Raw genomic sequence first — 27,382 nt, 5'->3', positions numbered from 1 at the left:
ATCCAATATACCTGATATCTAATAGTACACTGTCAATCAATATACTATAGCTTTCAATAGACTTGAATGTGAAAGGCCCTTTTTGTATCACCTCGTGCAAGATTAGGGCGCTTTAATTAGAAGTAAAACCGTGTCCATCATTGTTTTTATACGTTGCAAAGTTAAAGAGAATGAATAAAACGAGGAAATTAAAATTGAAAACTAATTGTAAACCATAACCTGTCCAGTGGCGGATCCAGGGGGGGGGGGGGGGGCCCGGGGGGCCCGGCCCCCCCCCCCCCCCTTGAGAAAAAAATCATGTAAAATCACGTGAATTTTACCTTTTTGGGGGTTGGCCCCCCCCCCCTGGCGCTCAAGGGGGGGGGGGGGGGGGTGCAAATTGAATTTTTTTTGAGGACCAAAAAAAAAAAATGTGCTCACTAACCCCCCCCCCCCCCCCCCCCCCCCCCCCCTCCCCCCCCCACTGAGCGTTTTTTTCGGCCGGCGCGATTTTCAAATTTTCGTGAGCAAAAAAAAAAAAAAAAGTTGGGCCCCCTCCCCTAAGAAATCCTGGATCCGCGCCTGAACCTGTCAATAAGAGGCTCTTGAATCAATTTTGAAAAATGGACATGGCTTTGTGGCTAAAGCTACCGGCCGCAGGCCACGCTGACTGGCGCAGCTATAACCCCTTAAATCATTATATAATATATATATATATCACATATGATCAAATTATTTCGGATTATCTTCATAATAGTACATGCAAAAGAAGAAACCAACTAAGTTCGATACCCCTCCCCGTTTCATAAATTTTAGATAGGATACGCAAAGTAGGCCTACCGCAGAATTTTGTATCACTGAAGTACATAAAGCCTATTTTAAAATTAGAGCATAATAATATATACCAACCCCTATTATAATATATCTTACTTCGAATGCCTAATTTCTGTGGGCGATACATGGATGTAAATATGACAATGGCATATTGTGTCAATTTTATAGAGGTGCATGACTAAGGAAATTGCTAAGTTATATACATGTCATGATTTAAGTTGATTGCAAAAACAGGGAGGCGGGTTCGAGCCTTGTGACTTGAGTAAACATTATACAAACTACCGCCCCTGGGGAAAGGGGTCACGTGATTCAAATGTAATCACGTGATTTCATCACATGCAGGCCTACCGTACCTAAACAAGGAGGAAGTGCCCGTGTTCAATTTTAGAGTTAAGACAATTGTGATTTTTGGATGTCATTTTTAGATAAAATGTCGCCCCGTCATATGGTACTGGTGTGTTTCATCCTGGTGGCAAGTAAGTACCTATCATGATTTCATTTCAAGTTGTACAATTGACTCTCAGAGCTGAGCTGAGGCTGAATCGAGATCGATCATGAGCTGAGCCTCCACTGCGCCTACGCCTCGGCCTGGATCATGACTGTCTGACTGTGGTACTGCCATTACTGGTAGCTTTAGAAAGAATTTTAAGCCATGCACCACGGCCGCGGCCGCGGCCTCCTATCCTATATTCCAGCACCCGACAAACGTTAAGTTGCAGACTGAACTTCACAAGTGGACCCTTCCTTCTACTCGTACAATTACAAACCACTTTGAAATTAATTATGGGTGCATTTAATCGACACTTTTTCACCCTCGAATCACGGTTTTTAAAGACGTTTAGTTTAAAACGCAATTCGTTCAAGCGATTTTTTCGTCGGTCGTAAAAATAAACGTGTTTAAAAACGCAAACATGAAACGCTGAAAAAGATGCGTTTTGTATCATGATTCTGCAGAATCACGGTCGCTAAAATTCGATTGAACGAATGTAGTCTCAATCCTGATTTTATCGTGGCCTGTTCCGGTTTGGGCAAAACCGCGCGCCTGCTTTTCATGCAATTGCATTCACTATACCATGCTCTTTATCGTCTTTATCATGCTCTTTATAGCCTGTTCCGTTATGTTATTCCTTGATTTCCTTCTATCACTTTCTCTTTCTGTCTTTTCTTATGTTATTCTTTGTTTCTTCCTTCTATTCTTATGTTATTCTTTGTTTTTTCCTTCTATCACCTTCTCTTATGTTATTCTTTGTTTTTATAATTCTATCACTTTCTCTTTTGTTATTCTTTGTTTCTTCCTTCTGTTTTAATAATTCTATCACTTTCTCTTTCTGTCTTTCCTTATTTTATTCTTTGTTTCTTCCTTCTTTCACCTTCTCTTATGTTTTTCTTGGTTTAAATCATTCTATCACTTCTTTTATGTTATTCTTCGTTTTAATCATTCTATCACTTTCTCTTTCTGTCTTTCCCGATGTTATTCTTTTTTTCTTCCTTCTACCACCTTCTCATTCTTTGTTTTATTATTGCGATCTATGCTCAAAACAGCAGTCGACAGTCGCCGTAAACAATTTCAAAAAAGCGCGCGCCAAGGTTGACCTATACTTCCTGGGTCAACTGCGCAGTGTGATGCGCAGTGGCTGGGCTCGAAATGAGCTAGAATCAGCGTTGATGAAAAATCGCTTGAACGCAAACCGCAGTGACCTTGTTTTTTGTAACAGCGTTTTGATTTGTAATTCATGTTTGTGATTCTAGCTTCGAAAAATCAATTAAACGCACCCTAAGAACATAACAACAAAATTGAACATTTGTCATTTGATACCAGAGTGAAGGCGATTTGCTTAAAGGTATAGAGTCTACCAGTTTTGGAAACGTCCCCTCTCAAACAATAAAATGGAAGCTGTTATTACCAATCATGTGAAAGAATATGTTTTGACTACTTAAAGATAAACTTTAGTACTGGTAATGCGATTGCATTGTGAAAGAAAAGGTGTGGAAATTAGGATCAGAAACAGTTGATCATGTAGCATGTAAGTATTGGTGTGCACTGCAAGGTTCTGGAGTCATCAAAATCATAATAAATTTGACCGAGTCTTGGTAAAATAACAAGCGCTGTACACGGAAAGCTATATATGGGACAACACACATGGTGTCGGGGCTGGTACTACCTTGATTTCCTTGTCTTTCTATGCTCATTACTCAGCCAGTATACATTTTCTTCCAAAATTGTTTGGCACATGTCATTTATTTGTAATCTTGAACATTCAGTGTAAGTTTCGTTTGATTCTGTGAGAATTAATTTTCTTTTTTTTACCAGAACTCAAGTTTATCTTTAATACGTGATGATACAAAAGCTGCCTACTATTGATATATTTAGTAAATTATCACATCGATCTGGCCTGGATAGATATCGCGAATGCAATTTAACATTGAACATTTGGGCATATATTTCTGCTTTTTTGCAAATTTAGGTTGAAGTATTGCCATCTAAACTTCTGAAGGCAATATTTAAACAATATTGAATGGATATTTTGCACACAGAACCCTTGAACCGCAATTTTACCACTACCAGTCTATACATCTCTTTAATGTTATGAGCTAAAATGTGATTTACATTACAAAAACGCTAGCTGACCTCTCACAAGAGTTTGCTTTGTCGGTTCTGCCGGAAACATAAATACATGTAGTGTACACACAATAATAGCTGTTTTCTCGTTACCAATATGATACTTCAACTATGATAATAGTAATTAGTTTAACATGATAATTAACAACTGATTAAGGCACACTAGTTTACTGAATTTAGTTTTTGTTTCTTGTATTTAAAAAAAAACTAAATCTTTTTCTGCTATTCTGTGATTTCCTAGATTCAGTTCTGTTTAAGGCTTTCTTGGTATTATATTACAATGGAACAGTTCCACGAATATATTAATAATTCCTTTATTTTCCAGCTTGTTTTTTTCTTAATTTCATCCCTTGAGGAAATGATTTATTAAACACGTTATTATTTTATGATTTGTTTTAATGTTCATTCCCTTTCTTCTTTTTTGTGATTCCCCAGGCCTCGCTAGCCTCCAGGCCTCTCCAGTGAAACCAGTCTTCAAGGATCACTACCATGCCTCCGGGCAAATCAGACTGCCTTATGCTGAACTCATCGAACCTTTTGAGATCTTCTTCCAGGGCCCGAAGAACAGGAGTAGAATGGATACCTACAGTGGTGAGCCTTCTTCTTTTTTCTTTCTCCTCGGTGATTTTGTTAGTGAAATGAAGAGATGTTGCAATCAACCTCCGAACTGGGAGAAGATACTTAGATAGATAGATAGATTTTGACCTCACACAGGCAAGTTGGCTAAGTTGGTAAAGCATCTGCCTGTCGAACCAAAGATCGTGGGTTTGAATCCAACCCAGGCAGAGGACTAAAGTCTGCGTTGTGTTTTAAAGGGCCCCTCCCTTGTTTCATGGACACAGGCTACATGTATGTTACAGAGGAAAGCACTCTGTCCCTCGGATAGGACGTTAAATGGAGTCTTCATGAAGAGGAGAGTCACCACCTTTACATGATAAGAACCTACTGCACTATTCAGTAGGGGGGGGGGGGGCAACCCTGGTGTAGTGGTCCATCTGTACAACCCCAATCAGTTATACCAGGAGGAGAGACCCGAGTAGTGTTACAATAATTCAGTTTGCTTTCGCCTCCCGTACACAGGTGAGGCCAAATACATAATCGTAATAATAATAATCTAAAACTGAAACCATGCCTACTTAATGAGGAAAGTGTAGACTTGTATCAATCAGATGTGATCATTTACCTCAATGTTTTACTTTATTATCCAAAAGACGTTACTCAGTTTCAAACAAAGATTTGTCCACTTGAGTCAGTTTGACCATCCCCTTTATACACCAACTTTTGTTACCCCCTTTTATAAGTAAACTGTATTTATTTTTGTGACTGTCAGAGTTACAATTTTATGGTACTTAAATATTTTTTTTTTTTGCCTTAGCAACCATGCTAAGTCAGCATGGTTATTTGTGTTGAATGACAACATTTTTGTTGAAAGTTAATAAGTTTCCAAATAAATTAAACAATTTGAAGCTGAACTCTGTATTTCCATCAACTTGTAGGCATGGACAAGGTGTACTTCCGAGGTGATGAGAAGGATTACGGTAATCTCTACAAGATCTCTCCAGCTACCGTGAAAGGTCTCCCCTCTCTTGAGAGTTGTTTCCTCATCCCCGGTGAGAAGGGTGACCCGGTCATGCCTCAAAGTATGCTACCTGATCTCACTGGCTTCACGGTAAGTTGAATTTTTTGCAAAATAAGTAAGTTGAAAAAAAGATTTCATGAGTTAAAGGCCGGCTGTACTAGTTCAGCCAGAAGGAATTAGACTACACAGCGAGGTCACTGACAGGTGGCTATCTCATTAACTCAACTCTCAATCAACATAAGAAAAAGAGGATCATGGGGGACGAACATGCAGGCACCAATTGGGGAAGTTTTCTATATAGAGGGAGCAAGTAGCTACCAATAGGACAGTGTGGCTTTAAGTGCACTCCACACCCTGGACCACTAAATAGCCATACATTTTCATGGTACAATTTCACTTTGTAAAATTTTCATCATGACCTTTTCAGTAAGTATTTTACATATTCCCATAAGAATATCTTGAATTTGGATATATCATACAAGAGGTACTTGATGCAAGTACAAGTATATATCTTGATGATGGTGATTATTATGATGACTATTATTATCTACCTATTCGGAGGTGGCCATTGTGCTACGTTAACCCACATCCATGATTTAACATTGACCTCTTAACCTAGAACACAAGCCTACACTCTTTTCTTACAGTTCTTATCTGGTGGATTGCGAAATGGGCAGAGCGTAAACTTGTGGCAGAACAAAACAACCATGACGTTCTTCAACAAGTCTCGCACCAGCACGTACACATTTGCCGTCACCACCACCACGCCTCCAAGACCTGTGCAGTATATGATGATGGGATATGATAGTCTACTTGGTTCGCACTTTGACGAGTATATCATCGATTATGACTTCTACGATGAAGCAACTGCAATCTCTGATGATGTCTTCAGCATCCCCAAAAGTGAGTCAGTTGTAGTTGTAGTAGTAGAAGAAAAAAACATTATTGTCATATTTTTTGTCATTGTTATAATTACCACTATCATCATCATCATTTTCAATATCATCATTTTCATTATCAATATTATTATTCAGTTCAGTTCAGTTCATTTATTTTCCACAATAATAAAAGTACAAAGATGTACATTACATATAACAGATATATACATGTATATACAATAACAACAACAAATACCGAAACAAAATATGAACATTTACAGTAACATTGACAAAGAGCATAAGTGATTGATTAAAGGAATAGTTGAGTGTTGGTCAATACTCACATTAGCGAACGAAACTATGATCTAAACATAAAAAACATACAATAAATGTCTAAGAATGCATTGACCATTGAAGATATAAATCCGAAATATTACATTAGAGTGAATTTATATGCAAAAAACCTGTTCGACTGCAAATGATTTTATTTATCAAAAATTTTACTTTCGAGGCGTGTTCAGTGTAATTGTATAGCGCCACCTCTCGGTCAAGCGGCAGCACACCGTGAATTTTCGCCAAGACGACGATCGGATATGGGCGTGCAAGTAATATCCGAACCATGTCTATAGCGCGCTGACTGATTTATATTGTACACATTATGGTATGCGAGGCCTGCACATAATTGCATGGTCTGTGGTACTGGTAGCGCTATTGTTTTTGAGCGCGATATGCGAATACTGTATGTGTATGTAGTGCGAGTACGCTCGACCTAGTAGTAGTGTATGTGTATGTATTGTATGGCGGTGTGACCAAAGTTCGCGCGTGACCAAAGTTCGCTTTCTCAAAAAATCGGTAAGATTTCGAAAATCTGATATCACCAATGGAAAGAGGGTCTTAAAATTACCCAGAAACGAAATTTTCTTTAGAATTGGTTGCGAAATTGTGAAAATATTGACAAAAGATCGGCAAATTTTGCAGTTATTTGCGTCCGTTCCGAAAAATTATCAACTTATCGATAAGGGTCTGGAAATCTTCATTTTGAGATCAGAAATCCTGAAAATTGTAAGTAAAGAGTGGTACGAACTGATTGTACGATATCTTGCCTTGCAAATTATGATATTACCTTATTTTTGATGGATCGCTTTTTTTGATAAATCAACTGTAAACCACCGTGCGTGAAGTTAGGTCTCATTGTTTTTATGACTTTTTTAGATGCAGCGCGCGCGCACGATCGGACATCGAATTTTTAGATCGCGATATCTCCGAAATCCTTCGACGGTAAATTTTTCTAGTTGAACCAATCTGTAGTAAAAAACTTTGCCGTCCATTTGGTAATAATTGAAATAAATAAAGTTGTGTAGAATGTGAGAAATCATAGATCGAATATCACATTTTGTAATATGTTCTAAAATGTCCGCGAACTTTGGTCACCCCTTCATACGTCGTATGACCTAGTTGATTACTTCTACAGTGTAAAGAAAGTGGCTTACTCTATCTATCAACCAATATGTGAGACAACGCAAGGGCAATTTTGTATTTCGTTTGTAGGAACAAAGCTGTGGAATGATCTCCCAGATGAAATTAGATTAAAAACATCGAGGTTATCTGTCCACCTACCTTCTATGTAAATGACGTGGGCCTTCGTTTTTCCTTTTATATTACTTGTCTTCCTTTTATAATATGTGAAGAGTTTCATTCCAAAAGGAGCCAAATCCACTTTGGGTACTTCTGAGTAAATTGCCTTTTTTATTTCTCCACTTTCCCTTTAGCCATGTATACCTTCATGTTGTTATATATGTTAAAGGTGTCACCCTGCATGGACCTGATTATCTGCCAATAATGATAAGAAAAAATCTTCCCTTCGGCTTTTCTGATGTTTACTAAATTTTTTGATTTTTTATTTTCGTGGATTTAGCTCCTTTTGGAATGAAACATGTTATTGTACCTAAAAAATAAAAAATAAATCATATTTTCTCAATAAAGTCACTGAAATTTTATTCAAATTTAGCAGCAAACCTTTCCTTTTAAATAATAATAGTGAAATCACACATAAATATAACCTTTCGAAAAGAAAGTAAACAACATTATTACAGTTTCATTCCAAAAGGAGCTAAATCCATTCAATTCCAAAAGAAGCTAAATCCATGTTTCATTCAAAAAGGAATTACTAAATCCACATTTTTTTTTTGGCACATATCGCACGACAACCAAATGCCCTAAGATGTTGATACCCACTTTGATAGAAAAATAAGGTTTTACAAAATGGAAAAATACTAGAAGAGAAAAGGTAAGAAAGAGTAAAGACGGATTGAGGACGGTAAACCCCAAACAAGAGACTCAAAAGATCTACAGTGTACCCCAGAATCCTCTCACCGGCACCAGAGTTGCCTAGGCCAATGATGGCCGAGAAGATTGCGCAATGTACCGCGCCGGTCTGGCAGGAAGGTGCCAATTGCGGTGAGGGGTTTTCATGGACCAGTAGATCTGAGATTATATTATCCAAAAAAAAGAGATGAATATGAATTGACAAATAGTACCAAAAATAGAAGAAAAAAAAAATAAAGTGAAAGGCGTAAATATTCTAAAAAAGAATGAAACGCCGATAATACCAAACAACAACAACAACACAAAATCTAAAAATTTGATAGAAATCAGAAATAACTGGTGGATTTTTTGTCTTATCATATGTTATAGGTCCAGAGCGACACCTTTAACATATATAACAACATGAAGGTACATGGCTAAAGGGAAAGTGGAGAAATAAAAAGAAATAAATTTAAAAAAATATTAAAAATTGTTGTATCAGTATACTATAATGAATAACAGTAGTGAATTAATTTAACATCTTACTTGATTCATACTTGTCCATAATGCAGTGTTTTTCAGTATTCTTATTTTGGTACTGCATGCAATTGTAAAGTTTAAAAAAAAAGTGATTGTAACTTCTTGTAAATAAGTTGTGTTCTACAGTGCCTGTGTATTGCATGACCTATGTCAGTATGTGATAACTTGTAAATGTGTAAAGACATAAGATTTTAATATAATTATAGTAATGCTAAAATGAAGATACATAACATATTTTTATGGTGTACATTGAAAGCTTTATTCGGCCATAACTAACAGTTAAATTTACACAACATTATTGAGATGAATACAAATTATAATTGCTGTACTGAAGGCAATATTTAAACGTGATGTTGATTTCAACCATTGCATACAAACAGATCATGTGTATTAAAAAAGGCACATTTTTATTTAGCATCTATCGCTATGACAACTTTAACCGTCGTCATTAAGAAGGAGCAATATACTTTATTTGTATACCACCATGTCTTGTTACTTATTAGTTACTGCTTATTTATATACATCTTATCTTGTGTCTTTCATAAAAACTTGACATACTCTATAGGCAATGTGTAGATAAGTTTACCAAAGAAAAGTATCTATAACAGTAATGTTTCTACGCGCTTGACAAATATACTATTACCCCGGTCATTTGATTCAGTGCTTGCCCGCACACAATGTTTTGACTAGTACGTGATCATACAAATTTTGCCGAGAAACTGCCTACTAATTGATATATTTGGTAAATTATTATATCTATTTGGACTTGATAGATATAACGCATGTGTCGCGCACTTGTGCGTAGTCCCATATACATCTTTCTGTGTACAGTGCTTGTAACTTTACCAAGACTGGGCCAATTTTTTTATCATTTCGATGATTCTAGAACCTTGCAGTACACACCAAGACTTATATGCTAGATGATCAACCTTTTCTGATCGATTCCACAACAATCCTTTCACAATGCAGTCGCATGACCATAACTGGTTTTATCTTTTAAGTTTCACATCTTACTTTATATATAAATGCTTTAAAAATTGTCTGAGTGATTCTTTTCCTTAATGTGTACGAGTATACATGTATACATACTCCATATCGATCTCAAATCCTGAATCATATCAGTTTCAGCAAAAAATTAAGTATAGTTAGGTACATATATGTCTTTCATCTTCCCTAATGCTCGACTATGAATATCACCTCAAGTGATTAACATCCAACATAAGGTTTTTCAAAAAAATAGCACAGACATTTCAAAACTGGTCATGTCCTATACGCACACAAAAGACAATTCTGCGTTGTGTGTACTGAGTTTCATATGAATCGATCAAACTACTTCCAATAGTTTGCTCACATACTTATTTTACACACTGCACATGCATTGAGTTTTATACTGTTATTATAATGCCTCATCAAAGATACCAAAACTATAAAATTGCTAAAACTTGGAAAGAATATGCTCCACAAGATTATTAAAACAAAATTGTATTCTTTGTGCAAAGCTTGGTTACCATGGAGGTACCTTAACAGACAGACACAACAAATGTGTCTTGCACACCCTCGGGTCAATCGGTATACCAAGTTTTATTACAATTTGCAAAAAAATTGGAAAAAATTTGACCCAGTTTTTTACAATAGACCAACAGAAAGACTCGCCTGCCCAACTGTATCCTTATTCCTTTATACACCCTTTCAAACTACAAAGTAGTTACAGGCAGCATATCTCTTGATGATATAACCTTGAACCGCAATACTTTGGCGTTGAGCTGATTCACGTTCATTGATTCAAATGATGCATGAAACCAACTGTTTTGCTGTCTTGTGATCATTTCTCTTTTTCGCTTGCATTATTTTAGTCACATTGATTGCATTAAACAAAAAATGAAGACTATTTACAATAAGATATTCTACAAATCTTTCTTCTGTCCATGTTGATTTTCAACAGGTTCCGAAGTATAGTCTTTTTCATGATCGACTGTCACCTCAGTTACATGCACAGTCACTAAAACCAAACACATTGTTGACTCATGGTTTGACCTCTTGGCTGTAAATTTTATAATTACTACCGTAACTTCTTCAAGGAATATAGGTTGCCAAATAGATACAAATTGAAATATCCACCATTTCCACATGAGCAAGCACTGATTTTATCACAAATTATGAATTGTATAAATCACATAGAGCTTTTATACACTGATGTCACAATTTGTCTTTTATATTCCTACATTTCTTCCATTTGTAAACTTGCCAACCTCTTATTGTAATACAATATACAAGTGCCAAGCATGGTGGCTAATCTAGCAACAATAACAATTTATTTCTGGTACATGTATATCATGTGTTATGTGATTTTTTTTCTCCAGATAACCACATCCCCATGATCCCCAGGGACACTCTGGTATCAAGTTTGGTGGTATTTTGTCAAAGGGTCTCTGACATATCAAGAATACATGCTCGTAATGCTAAGCCATGCAATCTTTCACCTCCGGACCACAAAATCATTAGCAACCAAATGAGTCCAAAATGTTAAGTTCCAACCAATCCTCAAGATAGCCTAAAAACATGCCACATGGACAAATTAAATCGAGGCGATTAAGAGTCTTGCATGCAATCATGCAACAATGAACCTCATTTGACCTTTCACCTACTTATGTGACCTTCAACTCCAGAATATCATGGAGGCCAATAAAGGGCATCTACATGTACCAATCAAGTATGGTTACAAACAGATGCAGGGTTGGAAAGTTAGCAACCCTAATTGATTTTTGCAGGTAAGATTTCACATTAGACTTCATTCAAATTTGTGTACAGTCACGGAGGATGGACGGAAGGACGCCATTTGGATCCCTTAGTCTCTGCTCGAAAAAAAGCAGTTCTCAAGTCAGACAATCCCAAATGTTCACATGGATTTCTCTAATCGGCCTAGTCTCCTGGCTAGGATCACATCAACTTGTGGTGGAGGAAATGGTGCAAGCCGGGGCCTTGTGTGTCTAGGGTCATCAGGGAGCAGAACAGCCTTCGAGAACAGTGGTCCTTGGTCCTGTTCTCTGCGTTCCAGTATCGCACCGATGAGTCCTTGTACATACATGTAGGGGTAGGTCTTGGGGACCTTCTCCTTCCGGGCCACGTAGTTGTTGGCACGCTTTGACCATACTGCAACATATCTGTATCATAAAATAAAAGAACATGCAAAATGTAACAAGTTGCATTATATGCACACTCATTCTTGTCAATTGGAAATGATTCATATCTCTTAAAGATAAACTTGAGTTCTGGTAAAAAAAGAAAATGAATTCTCACAGAATCTAACGAAACTTACACTGAATGTTCAAGATTACAAATAAATGTCATGTGCCAAACAATTTTGGAAGAAAATGTATACTGGCTGAGTAATGAGCATAGAAAGATAAGGAAATCAGGGTAGTACTAGCCCCGACAGGCCGACACCATGTGTGTTGTCCCATATACATCTTTCTGTGTAAGTGATTGTTACTTTACCAAAACTCTGCCAAATTTATGATGATTTTGATGACTCCAGAACCTTGCATTACACACCAAGTATATTATTACACTGAATCCAAGTCCGCATTTAGGGTCCAAAATCAGCAGCATGATTGACAAACCATCAGCTTACAGTCCGTCATCTACATAATTTAGATGTGCGTCGTGTACAGGGACAACTTCTTTAGATGACGTCATATTTTGGCGATTTAAAAGGGCGTTCCCAGGAAGGACAATTAGATATTTAATAATTTCCCCAAAATTGATAAATTTCATGGGAAAGAACTGCCAATTCGGATTGCCCTGTCCAACTACACAGGGAAAACAAAAAATCATGTTTTTTTTTTTTACTCCACCCACTTTGGATTGCCTTGTCCATCTAAAAAAAAATGTACAAATAAAAATAGGAAAAACAAGAAAGAAAAGAAAACCTTTTTTTCTTTCTTTCTAATTTCCACTCACTTTGTATTGCCTTGTTCATCAATCTGGTCGGGCCTGTCCTTGTGTGCCATGTAGTCGATGACCGCAAGCAAATTCCTTGCCCGGTTTGCTGGGTAGCTGGATGGATAAGACAAACAATTGGTATTACCACTACCATGATGAATGAATAGTAAATGCTTTAGACAAATCTCAGACTCATTGGCCCGTAGTCACAAAGGAGGTTTGTAGGAGGTTTGTACAAACCATGGTTTGACGATGGTTTACATCTATGGAATGCTGCTCGCATACCGTAAATTGTAAATTAACATTGTTAACAAGTATGGAGTTTACATTCCTTCTCCATCAGTTTACAAATGGCATTCCATAGATGTAAACCTTGGCCAAACCATGGTTTGTACAAACCTCCTTTGTGAATACGAGCCATTCACTTCAGTTCTGGATTTGTGTTGTAAATTATTGACTCTTAATTAAAGGTAGTTACATTTCCCTGCTACAACCACTCCAACTTGACTTAACATCAGGTACCGACACAAGTACGATACAAAGTCTGCTGTTTCAAGACTCTGCATGCATCCAAAAGTGATTTCAGCATTTATATAGATGTCATTCATAATTTCTCATTAACTTTGCTATTTGCTTCAAAATATGATATTGTAACTGTAACCGTACTGTAATGATATGTTTCAACTTTTCCACAATCTTACTTCAAACATACAAAATGATACTAAAAATACTTACTCAAAGGAATACCGCTTGGAAGCATACATCAGTATATGGTTGTGGAAACACTCGAGCATGCTGGTGTGCCTAAGGAATTATGAAAACAAAATAAAAACTGATATAAATGATAGGGCATTTCATTATTTTCATACCACAAAATCAATATTGAAAATCCCATGTCATACACATGAGCAAATAAGATGCATTATCTTGACCTGCTGATATGTCCCAATTTTATAGGTCATAACCGAAAAAGAGCTCAATCTTGCAAACATGTACGTAATGAACGCATTCTCATTAAATTCCTCTCAATTTACAGAGCCTTTCGTACATGTATACAGAATCCTACCTGAAGCGAGCAAATCAGCAGAGTAGGCCAAGTTCTCCATGAATTTGCGGTCAAAGGTGACTTGTACTATTCACCTGCTAATTCCCCACTGCTGCTTGGAATTTCTTCGGTGGGGATGGATTGTGTTGTCTGTTCTTCATATCTGTAAAAAGTGAAGAAACGAAAGTCATTCACAAAGTAAAAAACATTCAGATTTTAAATCACCAAAAGAAATTATTTTGAAGATGGCATTCTCTAATAATTATCACAGCTAGCCAGATTTGGAATTTGCATGACTAATAACTGATGCATTGGTTCTCTGTCATGTATGTGAAGTTGAGACACTCTTTGGTAGAGATAAATATAGATGAGACAGTCACATCTCAAGCAAGCTATAGTATAACCTTGTCGACTTTTAAAAAGAGCAGGATGTTTACCCGGTTGACTAGCCCTGCACGTCATCATTACAAAGAAAACTGCAGTTGTAACGAGGGACATTAAAGGTAGGGTCTATTACAAAGTTTTGGGAAATTTTGAAAATTGGGTGGATAGTGATTCTTTACAATTTTGATATATTTGGATGCCCCTGTGGAAGTATTATAAGCACTAGAAAATTTAGCTCCTAAAACACTTCTGCTTTCGAAAAAAATTGAATATAAAAATTTACCGGTGCTCCCGGTAAATTTTGATAAATTTAAAATAGCGCCTACGGTCGTACAACGGTAGCTGCTACCATAAAAATCCCGGAATATGTAGTTGTGATATATAATTTCAAAAAGGTAATAGCCAATCGGTCAATTGTAGCTTGTTGTATAGCTGAATTAATATATTGACCTTGAGAGAGAGTTATAGTATACCCCATAAAGAGATTATTATTTACAATTTCATCACTTTAGACTCGATTTCAACGCGACAACGTTCACTGAATATTGTAGGATCGCATATGCTTCCAATATTTTCATTTGAACCAAATTCATCCGGAGGTCTAGTGGAGCCAGACGTAGTCTCAGTGGAACAACCGACAATATAGAGACTGAAGCTTTCGGTCTACTGTAGACCTAGGCTAGACTATCAATATCATATGATTCATGAAATCTGAATTAAAAATCCAAGGCAAGAGATAACAAAACGTAATTTCTTAAATTTGCCGATTCCATGCATCTAGTCTCTAGACTAGATCAAATTAAAACGGTAGGCCTACCCAATGCAGTGGGGCGTATATCATTTCAACTTACCTCTCAGTGAGCTGGCATGTCTATTGCATCCTCTAGTCTAGACTCGGCAACGAGAAGGCCGCCTGCAGCTCGCGAAGTTTCTCCGCCGTACCCTGGCCTTGTTCACAGCCACTCCCGCGCCTCCTCTGGGCCGGATGGTCGAGCTGCCATTGCTTGTTTCTCTCCTTCCTCTTACCGTCTTACTTAGTCTTATTCCGATTTAGCGTAGCCTTAGCCTTGTCCTTAGGCTTAGCACTAGCTGAGTCCGAGCCCGAGTCCGAGTCGGCCATCGTCCGTGACCTCGAGCTCCTTTTCCAATCTCGATCTCGTTATCGTATTTCAATCAAAGCTTGTCTGTAGCTGTCTAGCGTTCGATCGGCGCTGATATGAGCTGTGTGTGTTATACTTTACGTGAAAGCAGCGTATTGGAATTGATCAGCTGTACTGTATTACTAGCGCGCGGTCGGATACCCGCCTGCTAGCTACCTGTAGTACTGTACGTACCAACGAACTCAAACACTCGTTGTAAATACGCTGGTTGTTAAATGACATAGAGGGAGCTAAACACGTAAATTCAAAAAATAAACCGTCGAAAGTCAAAAGTGATGTCCGGACGTCAAACACTTTTATATAATGTTTTGAAAGCAAATTGCACAACAATTAGAGCATTTGATTTGGAATTATTATCATCTCCCATGTTTTTTTCGATGATCTTTCATATGGTACTGAAATAAACCAAATTTGTTTTGGAGGGGCACTTTGGAAATTACCAATACTCAACTATACCTTTAAAGTGTAATGATATAGAACATGTTATTATTGCGGAGGGAGCCAACTGGAAGACAGGAAAATAGTCTTAAGTGCGTTGGCACCCATCATGATCAATTAAATATAATCTTAATACATTAAATAACAATTGAATAATTGCGTTAAACAAAACAAAAAAGCAAAGTAAATTTGTATATAAAGAAAGAAAGGACGGGTTAAGAAGCTCTACTAACGTTGTAGTTGATTACGGTATGAATTTATCAAGTGTTTTTTTAGTTTGCGTTTGAAAGATTGGAGTGACACTGAGTTTTTTTATTTCATTTGGTAAAGAACTCCACAGTTTTGGGCCGGTAAAAAATAAAGTAGATTTTGCATAGGATGTACGTATTTTGGGGAAATGAAAATCATTAGAAGACCGAGTTTGATAAGAGTGAATACTTGCATTTATAGGAAATAGATCAGTAATATAACGAGGGAATAAGCGATTTTTACATTTATACATGAACATACCAGTTTGTAGCTGACAAATATCGGATAGGCTTAATACATTGAGCTTATGAAATAGCGGAGCAGAATGAGAGTTATACGAGGATTTTGATATCAGGCGAATGGCTTTTTTTTGTAGTTTAAAGACTCTATCAGAATATGACTTAGGACAGCCACCCCAATTTATATTACAGTATGATATGTGGGGTAGGAAAAGGGTATTGTAAATAGTAAGAAGAATTTTTTCGGGTAATAAATTGCGCAGGCGATATAGGATACCAACAACTTGAGAAATTTTAGAACAAACATCTCCTAAATGATATTTCCAAGACATGGATTCATCTATATGAACACCTAAAAATTTGGTATGATTTGTATGTAATAGTTGGGATTTGTCCATATGGATTCTTATATCATCAATATTATAATTCATATTGCTAAAAACCATATAGTTAGTTTTAGACATATTTATAATTAACCTATTACATTTTAACCACTGATATACATTTTGTAATTCTTTATTAAACGTGGTATTAATAAGGGGAATATCTTTATGGGTAAAAAAAATACTTGTATCGTCGGCAAACTGTATAAAACTTAGGACATTTGATGAACACTGAATATCATTTATGTAAATTAGAAATAATAATGGGCCGAGGATAGAACCCTGTGGAACCCCGCAAACAACATTGAGCATATTTGAGTCTGTAGAATTAATTGTAACATATTGTTTTCTATTGCTAAGATAATTTTCAATCCATTTATGGGGAACACCTCGTATGCCAATATGATATAATTTGTGCATTAAAATATTATGGTCTATTGTATCAAATGCTTTTGACATATCTAAAAATACACCGACTGTTGTTTTTTTAATTTCAATGGAATTTGTAATATCTTGAGTGAATTTTGTAATTGCTAATGATGTTGACAGACCCTCTCTAAATCCATATTGAGTGCTATTTAATAAGTTGTTAGAAGATAAAAAATTGGAAATTCTACTGAAAACACATTTTTCGATTATTTTTGAGAAAACAGTAAGTACAGAAATTGGTCTATAATTCGACATACATTCTTTTGACCCCGATTTAAAAACTGGTATAACTTTAGCTACTTTGAGATTATCTGGAACAAGACCTGTCGACATTGACATGTTAAAAATTTGACTCAATGGTTTACAAATAAACGGTATTACTTTCTTAACTACTTTTACATCTATGTGGTCGAAACCAGAAGAAGTATCATTTTTAAATTTGTCAACAATGGATATAATTTCACTTTCAACAATCGGTTGAAAAAATATTGAAGAAGAACAAGGATTTGAAAGATATTTGGAGAAATGTTTATTACATGTATCATGGGGATCATCCAGTTTCTTTTGTAAATTGGGGCCTATCGAAATGAAATATTTATTAAATTCGTTAGCCATTTCCCTTGGGTGAGATATGTCATTCTTGTCATTTACAATTTTGGAAGGGATATTTTTTTTAATTTTAGTTCTATTTAAAACCGTATTAATTTCTTTCCAAGTAGCCTTGGAATTCCCTGTAACGACACAAAATTTAGATTGAAAATATCGTTGTTTTGTTTTTTGTATTGCCTTTGTGCATTTGTTACGGAATGACTTGTAAATTCTTTCATCAATTACTGTTCGGCGTGATATAAATTTTTTGTATAAAGTTTGTCTTTTTTTACACATTTTTTTTAGTTCTTTTGTGAACCAAGCCTTGTTCTTCCGATTGTTCATATTTTTTGATTTTTTGAGAGGGAAACACTTGTCGTATATATCTAGAAAAATATCCACAAAGTCTTTGAACATGTCATTTACATTTGTCACACGAAGATTCCAGTCAAAATCCCTTAAATGTCTACAAAATATTGCAATATTATAATCATTGACTACACGTTTAAAACTGTTTACATTGTCAGAGTTAGAAAATATACAACTTGGTGAAATAACGCTAAATATGGGCAAATGATCACTAATGTCTCCAAAGAGAATACCACTTTCCCTGACCGTATCAGGCTTATTTGTAAACATGTTGTCAATTAATGTAGCAGAATCTTTCGTTATGCGGGTGGGCTTATCAATAACTGGGTAAAATGAAAAAGAACAAAACATATCTATGAATTCATTATTGAAAAGATTGCCCTCAGACGATAAACGATTATGATCGTTTTAATATTGTCATTACTAGTGCTGTAATATCACGGATATCTCCAATTCCGTTTAACCGCCAGTCAAAACCGGACGGTTTTCGGTTAAACGATTAAAAAAAAAAAAAAAAATTTGGCCGACTCTGTCGGCAGCAAGCCAGGTCCGTGTGAAAAAGCGGGTGCAGTTGAAGGCACCGATTTGTGCTTGTGAACTTGTCACAATTAATAGTAACAATGTCGTTTTTAGAAGATTGTGTAAGATCATTAATGCAAATTAAAAATAGTAGAGGACCTAGGATGGAACCTTGTGGTACACCTTGTGTAAAAATTGGATGAATTATTATTATAAACTACATATTGAGATCTATTACAAAGATTACTTTCAAACCAAGATGACAGACAAATTGGAGTGTTGTTCTAGTTTTGAGTGGTGAGTCAACACACAGATTACTGAGCTGGGAGACATTGCCTGTTCTAGTGCCAGGTGGATGGGCATAAATCGAAAATTAAAAAAAACAAAAGCAAACAAAACAAAACAATTATTAAAAAAAAAAAAAAAAACGGGAAAACAAAACCGTCCAATTGAAAACGGAATCCGCCATGGCCGGTCAGATACCGGTCGGTTAAACGTTTGACTACAGCACTAGTCCATTACCATTGTTATTTTTGTTATCATTTATCATTATTATCATTGCCATCATCCTCATTATCATTATCATCATTATCATTTTCACCGTCATCAACACCATCATTACCATGATGGTTATGTTAACATCATGATTATTTTATCATAACATACATTGTAAACAACATCAACATCATATGCATAGCATCAACATTGATACAATCATATTAGAATAACATCAATGCTACTGTTTTCAGATTTGACATGTGCGGGATTCCCGGGGCCTGGTGTGGAGCAGAAGATCAAGGGAAACCCCATGAAAGAGATGGTGAACCCAGAGATGGGTGACCGCTTCCATCAGCTCTTTGATGAGTACAAGCAGAAGTACGACAAGACCTACAAGACAGACGTGGAGCATGTACAACGCAAGGGCCATTTCACCAAGAACGTGAGGTAAGCCTAGCTGGGCTCAACATTAGCTGGTGGATTGATGTGCACCAATCTTTTTTTGTAGCATGAACTTAAAGCCCCACTGCATTACTTGTAGCTCTTTGTGCCCTCTATATAGCAAACAATGACTATTCGGTGCCTGTTGGTCCCCCATGATCCTCTTTTTCTTATGTTAATTGAGAGCTGACTTGATGAGATAACCACCTGTCAGTGGCCTTGCAGGGAAGTCTAATCCCCCTGGCCAAACTAGTACAGACAGGCTTTACGGAGTATTTATGTGTGGCACAGTTCACCCACACCAAGAATTTGTATAATTCACAGCAAACCTTTCCAAAAATATGAAAGAGGAATGGCTACAAAGACGAATGGATGCTATGTGAACTTTGCCTTCCATAATCATCGAGTCCAAAGATACCCCCTCCCCTTTCCCCCTATAAGACATGTACTTGTACAATAGTTGTTCACAAACATGCCACAGAAGGAGTCAACATTAATGAGGAAGAAGTAATCATACATTACTTTTAACTTTAGATCAGCTATGTGACAATGTTGATATGGGATGACATTTGTCTCAGTGATTATTACTCTATTATAATGCAGCTGAGAAGAAAGTTGTCTGTATAGGCATGTGGTTCATATATACAGGTTCTTTTAGAACATGATTTGATTAAAAAACACTATTAAAATGAAACAAAGAATGTGTTCTTTATAGCTACTTGCGCCCTCTATATAGCAAACAATGCCTAATTGGTGCTTGTTGGTCCACCATGATCCTTTTTCATATGTTAAATGAGAGCTGATTTGATGAGATAACCACCTGTCAGTGACCTTGCAGAGAGGTATAATCTCCTTGGCTAAACTAGCACAGACGGGCTTTAAACAGTGGTTGCGATTTTCGGTTGAACGTGATACTCTGCTCTTGTCTTTAGAATGATCCACTCCATCAACCGAGCCAACCTGGGCTACGTACTTGACATCAATCACATGGCTGACCAGTCACATCAGGAGCTGAAGAGAATGAGAGGTCGTCTACGTCAAACCAGACCCAACAACGGACTCCCCTACGATGGTTCTGACATCAGCGATGATGCCGTACCAGACCATATCGACTGGAATGTGCGAGGTGAGTGATCGTTGCATGGAGGCCTGTATTCTCTCAGATGGTCTTTCTCTGTATTTCTTCCCCACTCCCTCCCCTCTCTCTCTCCCCTTTCTCTCTGTCCCTCTATTTATTGTCCATCACACCCTCCACTTCTCTCATGCTTGTTTTTGTGTCAATCTTGTTATCCTTACTCTCTCTATCTCTATCTCTATTTTCCACTCTCACTTTATCCTCTCTGCCCCCCTCTCTCTCCCTCTTTCTCTTTGTCTATCTTTATCCCTCTATCTCTCCATTATTGTTGCTCTTGTTTTTCCTCTCTGATTCTTTTTCTCTTCATCTCTCTATTTTCTCCTATCCTTCCCTTACTCTGTGTTTTTCCTCTTAATAGTTAGAAATCCCAAATATGTGGATTAGATTAGTCTGCTGATTTATGGAGCTCCTAGTATTAATCTCTTCATCCAATACTCATAGTAATTCAATTTTGATCACTAAATTAATGAATAAAAATCTAGTCATAATGTAATCGATCCCTAATTAGCATTTTTAGTTCGGATTCATTTTTGTCTCGCCTGCGTAGCAAAAAGCGAGACATAGGTGATGGCTTTTCCGGTGACGGCGACGGCAGCGACGGCGGTGGCGACGGCGGTGGCGACGGCGTCAACATCAAAAACTTAACCTAAGGTTAAGTTTTTGAATTTTTGATATAATTTTTAAAGTATAAGTTCTAAGTCACTGAAACTTGGACTATAGGATAACCAAGTATCCCCAATCATGTGAGTAGAATTTCAGATCACAAAGTCAAGGTCAAAGGTCATTTCAGGTCAACAGACTTGGACTATGTTGTAGCATCATCATCGAAAACTTAACCTAAGGTTAAGTTTTTGAATTTTTGATATAATTTTGAAAATATAAGTTCTTTGTCAATGAAACTTGGACTATCAAGGGTTATCAAGTCTCCCCAATCATGTGAGTAGAATTTCAGGTCACTAAGTTAAGGTCAAAGGTCATTTAAGGTAAAAAAAACTTAGACTTTGTTGTGGCATCAACATCAAGATTTTCAAAATGTTTCTTCTTCGTTATTTTTCAACTGATTTTGATTCTGATTGTTTCATATGATAGGGCTAGGAAGGGGATTTAAAACTTTTACACAGAATCGTGAAATTCATTATCTATGCTTATTTATGCAAATTTATTCGAAATCACAAAAAATTCTAAAAATTGCAAAAAATTGGTCATTTCTCGACCAATTTTTATTTGGTTTGCTTTATCTGGTAGAGCTAACTTTGGTACACTAAAGTTGTACACAGAATTTTGAAATTGTTCTCCATTAATTAATTATGGTAATTTATGCAAATTTATTCCAAAAATAATTTAAAGATCCAATTTTTTTTTTTTTTTTGACCAGTTCAAAAGTGTACCACATAAAATTTACGATTTTTTGTTGTAGCGAGATGCGGATGAACGCTACGTCATTGACGTTCTGGTTTATCATATTGAATTGCGTTATGCAGGCGAGACCGCCGAGAGCGTTTCCCTTGTTATTTAATTGTATAATAATAATAATAGTGGGTTCTTGTATAGCGCTCATGTCAGTCAGATTTGACCCTCCTGGCGCTCTTGATTATTACCCTGGCTTTAGCACGGCTGCCATACGGCGCTCTAGCATTTCAAGGAATAAATTCCTACCAGGTACCCATTTACTTCACTTGGGTGGAGTGTGGCAGATGTAGATCAATGTCTTGCCAAAGGACATTAGTGCGGCGGCGGGACTCGAACCGCGGACCTTGTGATCGATAGTCCGACGACGTATCCACTCGACCACAACACCTCTACATTACTACATAACTATTGTAATTTGTGCAGAGTAGAGATTGACACTGTGGGCCCCATAAATCAATGGATAGGGTAGAACCAAGTTTAACGTTCTGGAAAACCAGCCACTTCTACAAAAGGGCTCAAATTCAGTGCTGCATTTCATTCTCTTTTTTTTTTGGGGGGGGGGGGGCGAAAGTTTTGCAAATCTGAATTACTCTCAAAGTTTGCAAATTTTCCTGGTCTTACAGTTGATTTAACTGGTTTTTGATTAATTAACAAAACATCAATTCAAAATAGCAGCCAAAGGCTGTAACAAATCAAACTTACAAAAGATTTTGAAGAAAAAAATACAATGAAAAATGTTTCGACAAAATACTGTAATATGCAGAGTAATATACCAAATAGTGATAATATTGCACACAAAAAACCCAACAAGGAATGTAGCTTGTCTAAATGACTATGAACCAATGTGTTTTGTTTTACCCGTATCATACATGTACAATGCAGGTGCTGTGAGTCCAGTAAAGGACCAGGCTGTATGTGGATCCTGCTGGAGTTTTGGATCGGCAGAAACCATTGAAGGAGCTGTCTTCATGCAGGTAGGGTGCTATTTTCTCTTTATTTTTGTGCTATTTCACAGGAAACTAGATTATATTTTTCTCCTTTTTTCGTAAGGGAAAATAGACAAAAACATGTATTTACTGTTAAGGATTCGGAACAAAAGATAGATGAAAAAAATATTTAGAGTTGAAAATAGCCAAAAAACATCTTTCTGTACTTTTCCTCCTCCCAATTTTTTTGCCTAGTTTTTTAATAATAATAAAAATAATAATAATTGAATTTATATAGTGTCTCTTCCAAAGGATACAAGGCACTGTCTCTGTATCTATCAACAATTTAAGAGGAATTGTACAGGTATGTTTTCAGATGCTTTACACTATTTTATTTTGACTAGGGTTATTACATCATATCTCTTATGCAAATTGTTCCATTTGTAGAATTTCTCACATATATCTCTCATAATGATCTGTTCTCTGTAGAGTGGCAAGCGAGTGCGCCTCTCACAGCAGATGCTGATGGACTGCACATGGGCAGCAGGGAACAACGGGTGTGACGGTGGCGAGGAATGGAGAGTTTACGAGTGGCTCATGAAGAACGGAGGCATCCCGCTGGAAGAGACCTACGGACCTTACCTTGGACAGGTGTAATTTATTATCAGGAGTGTTTCATAGTTTTGTCTTTAAAGCCCATCTGCATCAGTTTGGCCAGGAGGGATTAGACCTCCCTGCATGGTCACTGACAGGTGGCTATCTCATCAAATCAGCTCTCAATGAACATTAGGAAAAGGTGACCATGGGGGACCAATGGTCACAGATTAGGCATCGTTTGCTATATAGAGGGCTTAAGTAGCTATAAGTGCGGTAGTGCAGTGGGGCTTTAAATACAAGGACTTGTATTTTTATATGATATTTGTAGTTTGTATTCAGATTTTTTTTCTCCAAAGCTTTTGAATGTTCAAGAATTTTAAGGTTTACATGTGTATTTCTGTCTTTAAAAACACCCCGGGTACAGACTGTTTTCATTAAACAGCTGGCATTAAGTCTACTGTCCTGTAGCCAATCACAGCCTGTTATTATTATTTATTTATTTATTTTTTTTTTTTTTTTTTGGGGGGGGGGGGGAGGGCGCTGTGTTCTATTAGCTTCTAGATAATTAATGTTGTCAGGTTTTTTGGCTTTATGTTCATTCCTTGCGATTTACTCTGATGAGTGCAAAAGCAAAAGGAAAAAGCTTTAATATGTCTGTATTCATTACTATTCTTTGATTTTGTAGTACCAATCATCTCTTTTAATATATCATTCAGAGCAGTTTGCTATCAAGGCCCACTAACTCCTTATCTCGATCACTTGAACAGAACTGAAATTATACACTTTAATGAATTTGGCTGATTACATAACGCATTTGATCATCTTTTGCATTGTTTAAATTCCTCTGTAGGCTCTCACTCATAGCAGACTATTAAAATAGTCTGAAAAAGAAAATAGTCAAAAATCATCGCAGATACAGTAACAAGAAAACCAGTCTGCATTCTTCTTTCTGTCAAATCTCTAACCCCTTTTAATTTCTCTCTCCTCTTCTTAGAATGGGATGTGCCATTATGGCAAGTCTACGCCGGCTGTAGCGAGTATCAAGAAATACTACAACGTGACCTCCGGTAACCAGAAGGACCTCAAGAAAGCTCTGGCGACCAAAGGACCTATCGCTGTCGGCATCGATGCTGCTGTGCCCTCTTTCAGCTTCTACTCGTACGGGACATATTATGATGCTAGCTGTGGTATGGAATTTCTTTCTCTTTTTCTTCGTGTTTTTTTTTTAATTTTCCTCCTCCTCCTTCTTTTTATTGCTCTTAGTATTATTATTTGTCTTTTTATTCTCTGACTTTTCCTCATTTACATCCTTCTTCTTCTTCTTCTTCTTCTTCTTTTCTTCTCTTTCTTCTTCCTCATCGTCTCCTTCTTTTCTTCTCTTTCTTCTTCTTCCTTGTCTTCTTCTTCTTTTCTTCTTCTTCTTCTTCTTCCTTGTCTTCTTCTTTTCTTCTTCTTCTTCTTCTTCTTCTTCTTCTTCTTCTTCTTCTTCTTCTTCTTCTTCTTCTTCTTCCTCATCGTCTTCTTCTTTTCTTCTCCTTCTTCTTGGACCTTCAGGTACTTTTGACATCTTCACCTCCATAACAAAATAATCAGGTACCGCCCTTTGAGTCGGTGTTGTTCAATTAAAATGTGAAGGAGCTTTGCTTGGATGTGATAAACACATACCGGTACTGCCAGACCAATCCAAAACCGACAATGAACAACAATACCGGTAAATGAAAAGTCTGGGCCATGTTGGGTAAAGCAATCGTTTGGTCTGTTGTTATTTATCTGTGTCTAATCTTGTCGATATGACGGAAGTATAAAAGCTACATGCCAAAGTTGATTGAATTCTTTGAAAATTATTATTATTATTGCAGGAAATACAGTAGATGATCTTGACCACGCCGTGCTGGCCGTTGGCTACGGGACGGACAGCAGCGGTCAAGACTACTGGTTGATCAAGAACTCCTGGTCCACCCATTGGGGCAACAATGGTTACGTGGCCATCAGCATGAAGGATAACAATTGTGGTGTGGCTACAGCTGCTACCTATGTAGAACTAGAGAAAAACTAGAAGGATGGTAACCACTATGTCACAATAACATGAATTCTTGTGTAGAAATAAGTTAAATGATTAATTAAGAAATATTTCTTTCCTCACAAGAACGAAGGCCCAAAATTTGATGTTGCTATTGCTGCTAGTTATGTAGAACTTAAGTAAAACAAGTATGTCACACTAACAATATATCTGTAATAGGAATGAGGGAAATGATACGTTATGAATTTTGTTTTCTTAATCAGTATGAAGGACCCAAACTTTGTTGTACTCTTGTAGACTTTAGTATTAAGATGGTAAGGATTTCGTGACAATAATACCAATAGGGTAGTCGTATACAATAAAGGGTAGTAAGTTCACCACTGAATAGTTCATGTATACCAACATTTATGAAGAAATCCTAATTCATCTCCTTTACAACTTGCTAAATATTTAGAACTGAAGTAAATGAATGGTGATATAATGTTTCCTGATTTAGGATGGATGTGATACTTTTGTAGAAATTTAGATGAAGGGATGGTATGAGTACCTTTCATGTGATATGGTCACACATTTATAATTTTGCAGCAGTCTAAAAACTTCTAAAGTAAATGTTTGAATAATTTGTTGTCTTTCGTCAAGTGTTTGTAAATGTTATGTGGTTAGAGGAAAGCTTAGTATATAAAGAAATCTATTTCTTACTCTATATTAGGTTAAGGCGTTGACTACTGAATGTTCTCCTTCCCATAGGCTTAACATCAGGACCGTACAGTTCCCATAGACAAAGGGTTAAGGTGTTTGTATCTTGATGTTATACCAATATGTATGAGTACTTGTGATGCTTCATTATTGCCTTTAATAAATAAAAAATCATAGAAATTTATTTACTAAATATGGTGCAATTATTAATTATAGAAACAAAAGAAAGTAGAAGGTATCTATGTCAATTTTCCAAAGAGTTATACCAGAGAAGGTCAAAAGAAAGAGGCTGTTGTTTAAAACTTGAACGGATTTGATTATCTTTTTATGGAACAAAAAGATGATTGCCTTTCTATGCTTTAGTTTGATCTGAAATAAAGACTTGTTCTATTTTGGGCATGGTAATGGTGCACTATTGTGAATGTATAGTATTTTTGTTCAATAAGTAGAGTTATCATTGTTATAGTTAGTGGTTCTAAGGACAATCTATGTTTGTTTGAAGGTGCACTTTAAAAAAGCAAATATGGGACAATCATGTGATAGTTGTGTGACTTGTGTCCACATCTATAAAACATATATATTGAAACTTGTGTTTATGTTTGTATCGACTTCTCTATACATAATGATTGGGATTTAATGAATACCTACACATTTCTTTTGACAATCGTACAAGTATAATATATCTTGAAATGTTGACATTTCCAGCTATGATTGGTAATTTTTCTAACATATATGTGAAATATTTCTTATTTGCACATCGATCAAAGAAATTTGATAACTAGATTTAGAATTAAAAATTACCCATTACAATAATTATGATTTAAATGATTTCATGTCCTATGCAATAAGTGAATCTACCTTGAAGTGATTTAAAAATACACTCTCAGTACTTCTTAATCTTTTAATTCAAAGAATAAACTACAGTGGACTGAGTTCCAGCTACAAATCATTCAATACATACTGAGTTTCAAACTTTATTTTGCCTGAAAATCAGATGAGTGGGCAGAAAATGTAATATATGTTCATTCTTCATTAGTCTTAATTGGCTTGGGGGGGGGGGGGGGGGGGGGGGGGGTGTAATGCTCCTCCTTATAGATCATGCATACTTTGTGTTGATATTAGTCCATTGTAGAAATAATGTTTGTATTTCTCTTGGGATATTGCAGTATATTAATATTAA

The 27,382-nt window shown here is 36.5% G+C and overlaps 2 protein-coding genes across 2 annotated transcripts; one reads left to right on the top strand and one right to left on the bottom strand.

The window, feature by feature from the left end:
• The first annotated feature begins 1,141 nt into the window (after positions 1–1,141).
• Positions 1,142–27,382, top strand: LOC586043 (cathepsin L). Its single transcript, XM_785841.5, has 10 exons — positions 1,142–1,289; positions 3,869–4,024; positions 4,930–5,102; positions 5,660–5,915; positions 19,229–19,424; positions 20,351–20,544; positions 22,846–22,937; positions 23,379–23,540; positions 24,481–24,673; positions 25,346–27,382. Exons 1-10 carry the CDS (start codon positions 1,226–1,228, stop codon positions 25,540–25,542), a joined length of 1,683 nt encoding a protein of 560 aa, XP_790934.3. The 5' UTR covers positions 1,142–1,225; the 3' UTR covers positions 25,543–27,382.
• On the bottom strand, positions 8,969–15,704 carry LOC115923106. Its single transcript, XM_030983331.1, has 5 exons — positions 14,957–15,704; positions 13,743–13,884; positions 13,412–13,480; positions 12,695–12,790; positions 8,969–11,895 (listed from the first exon to the last, which is right to left on the bottom strand). Exons 3-5 carry the CDS (start codon positions 13,468–13,470, stop codon positions 11,631–11,633), a joined length of 420 nt encoding a protein of 139 aa, XP_030839191.1. The 5' UTR covers positions 13,471–13,480; positions 13,743–13,884; positions 14,957–15,704; the 3' UTR covers positions 8,969–11,630.

The sequence above is a fragment of the Strongylocentrotus purpuratus genome, unplaced genomic scaffold, assembly GCF_000002235.5.
Source record: "Strongylocentrotus purpuratus isolate Spur 01 unplaced genomic scaffold, Spur_5.0 spur5_scaffold_13, whole genome shotgun sequence".
Taxonomy (NCBI): domain Eukaryota; kingdom Metazoa; phylum Echinodermata; class Echinoidea; order Camarodonta; family Strongylocentrotidae; genus Strongylocentrotus; species Strongylocentrotus purpuratus.
The sequence above is the reverse complement of the archived record's forward strand: the minus strand, read 5'-3'. Positions and strand labels throughout refer to the sequence as shown.

Coding starts and splice junctions, on each gene's coding strand:
- LOC115923106 (XM_030983331.1), bottom strand. CDS start 13,470: ATGCTCGAGTGTTTCCACAACCATATACTGATGTATGCTTCCAAGCGG. Junction 12,791..13,411: donor TCCAAGCGGTATTCCTTTGA/GTAAGTATTTTT, acceptor TTATCCATCCAG/CTACCCAGCAAACCGGGCAA. Junction 11,896..12,694: donor GATGAACAAGGCAATACAAA/GTGAGTGGAAAT, acceptor TTTATGATACAG/ATATGTTGCAGTATGGTCAA.
- LOC586043 (XM_785841.5), top strand. CDS start 1,226: ATGTCATTTTTAGATAAAATGTCGCCCCGTCATATGGTACTGGTGTGT. Junction 1,290..3,868: donor GTGTTTCATCCTGGTGGCAA/GTAAGTACCTAT, acceptor GTGATTCCCCAG/GCCTCGCTAGCCTCCAGGCC. Junction 4,025..4,929: donor TAGAATGGATACCTACAGTG/GTGAGCCTTCTT, acceptor ATCAACTTGTAG/GCATGGACAAGGTGTACTTC.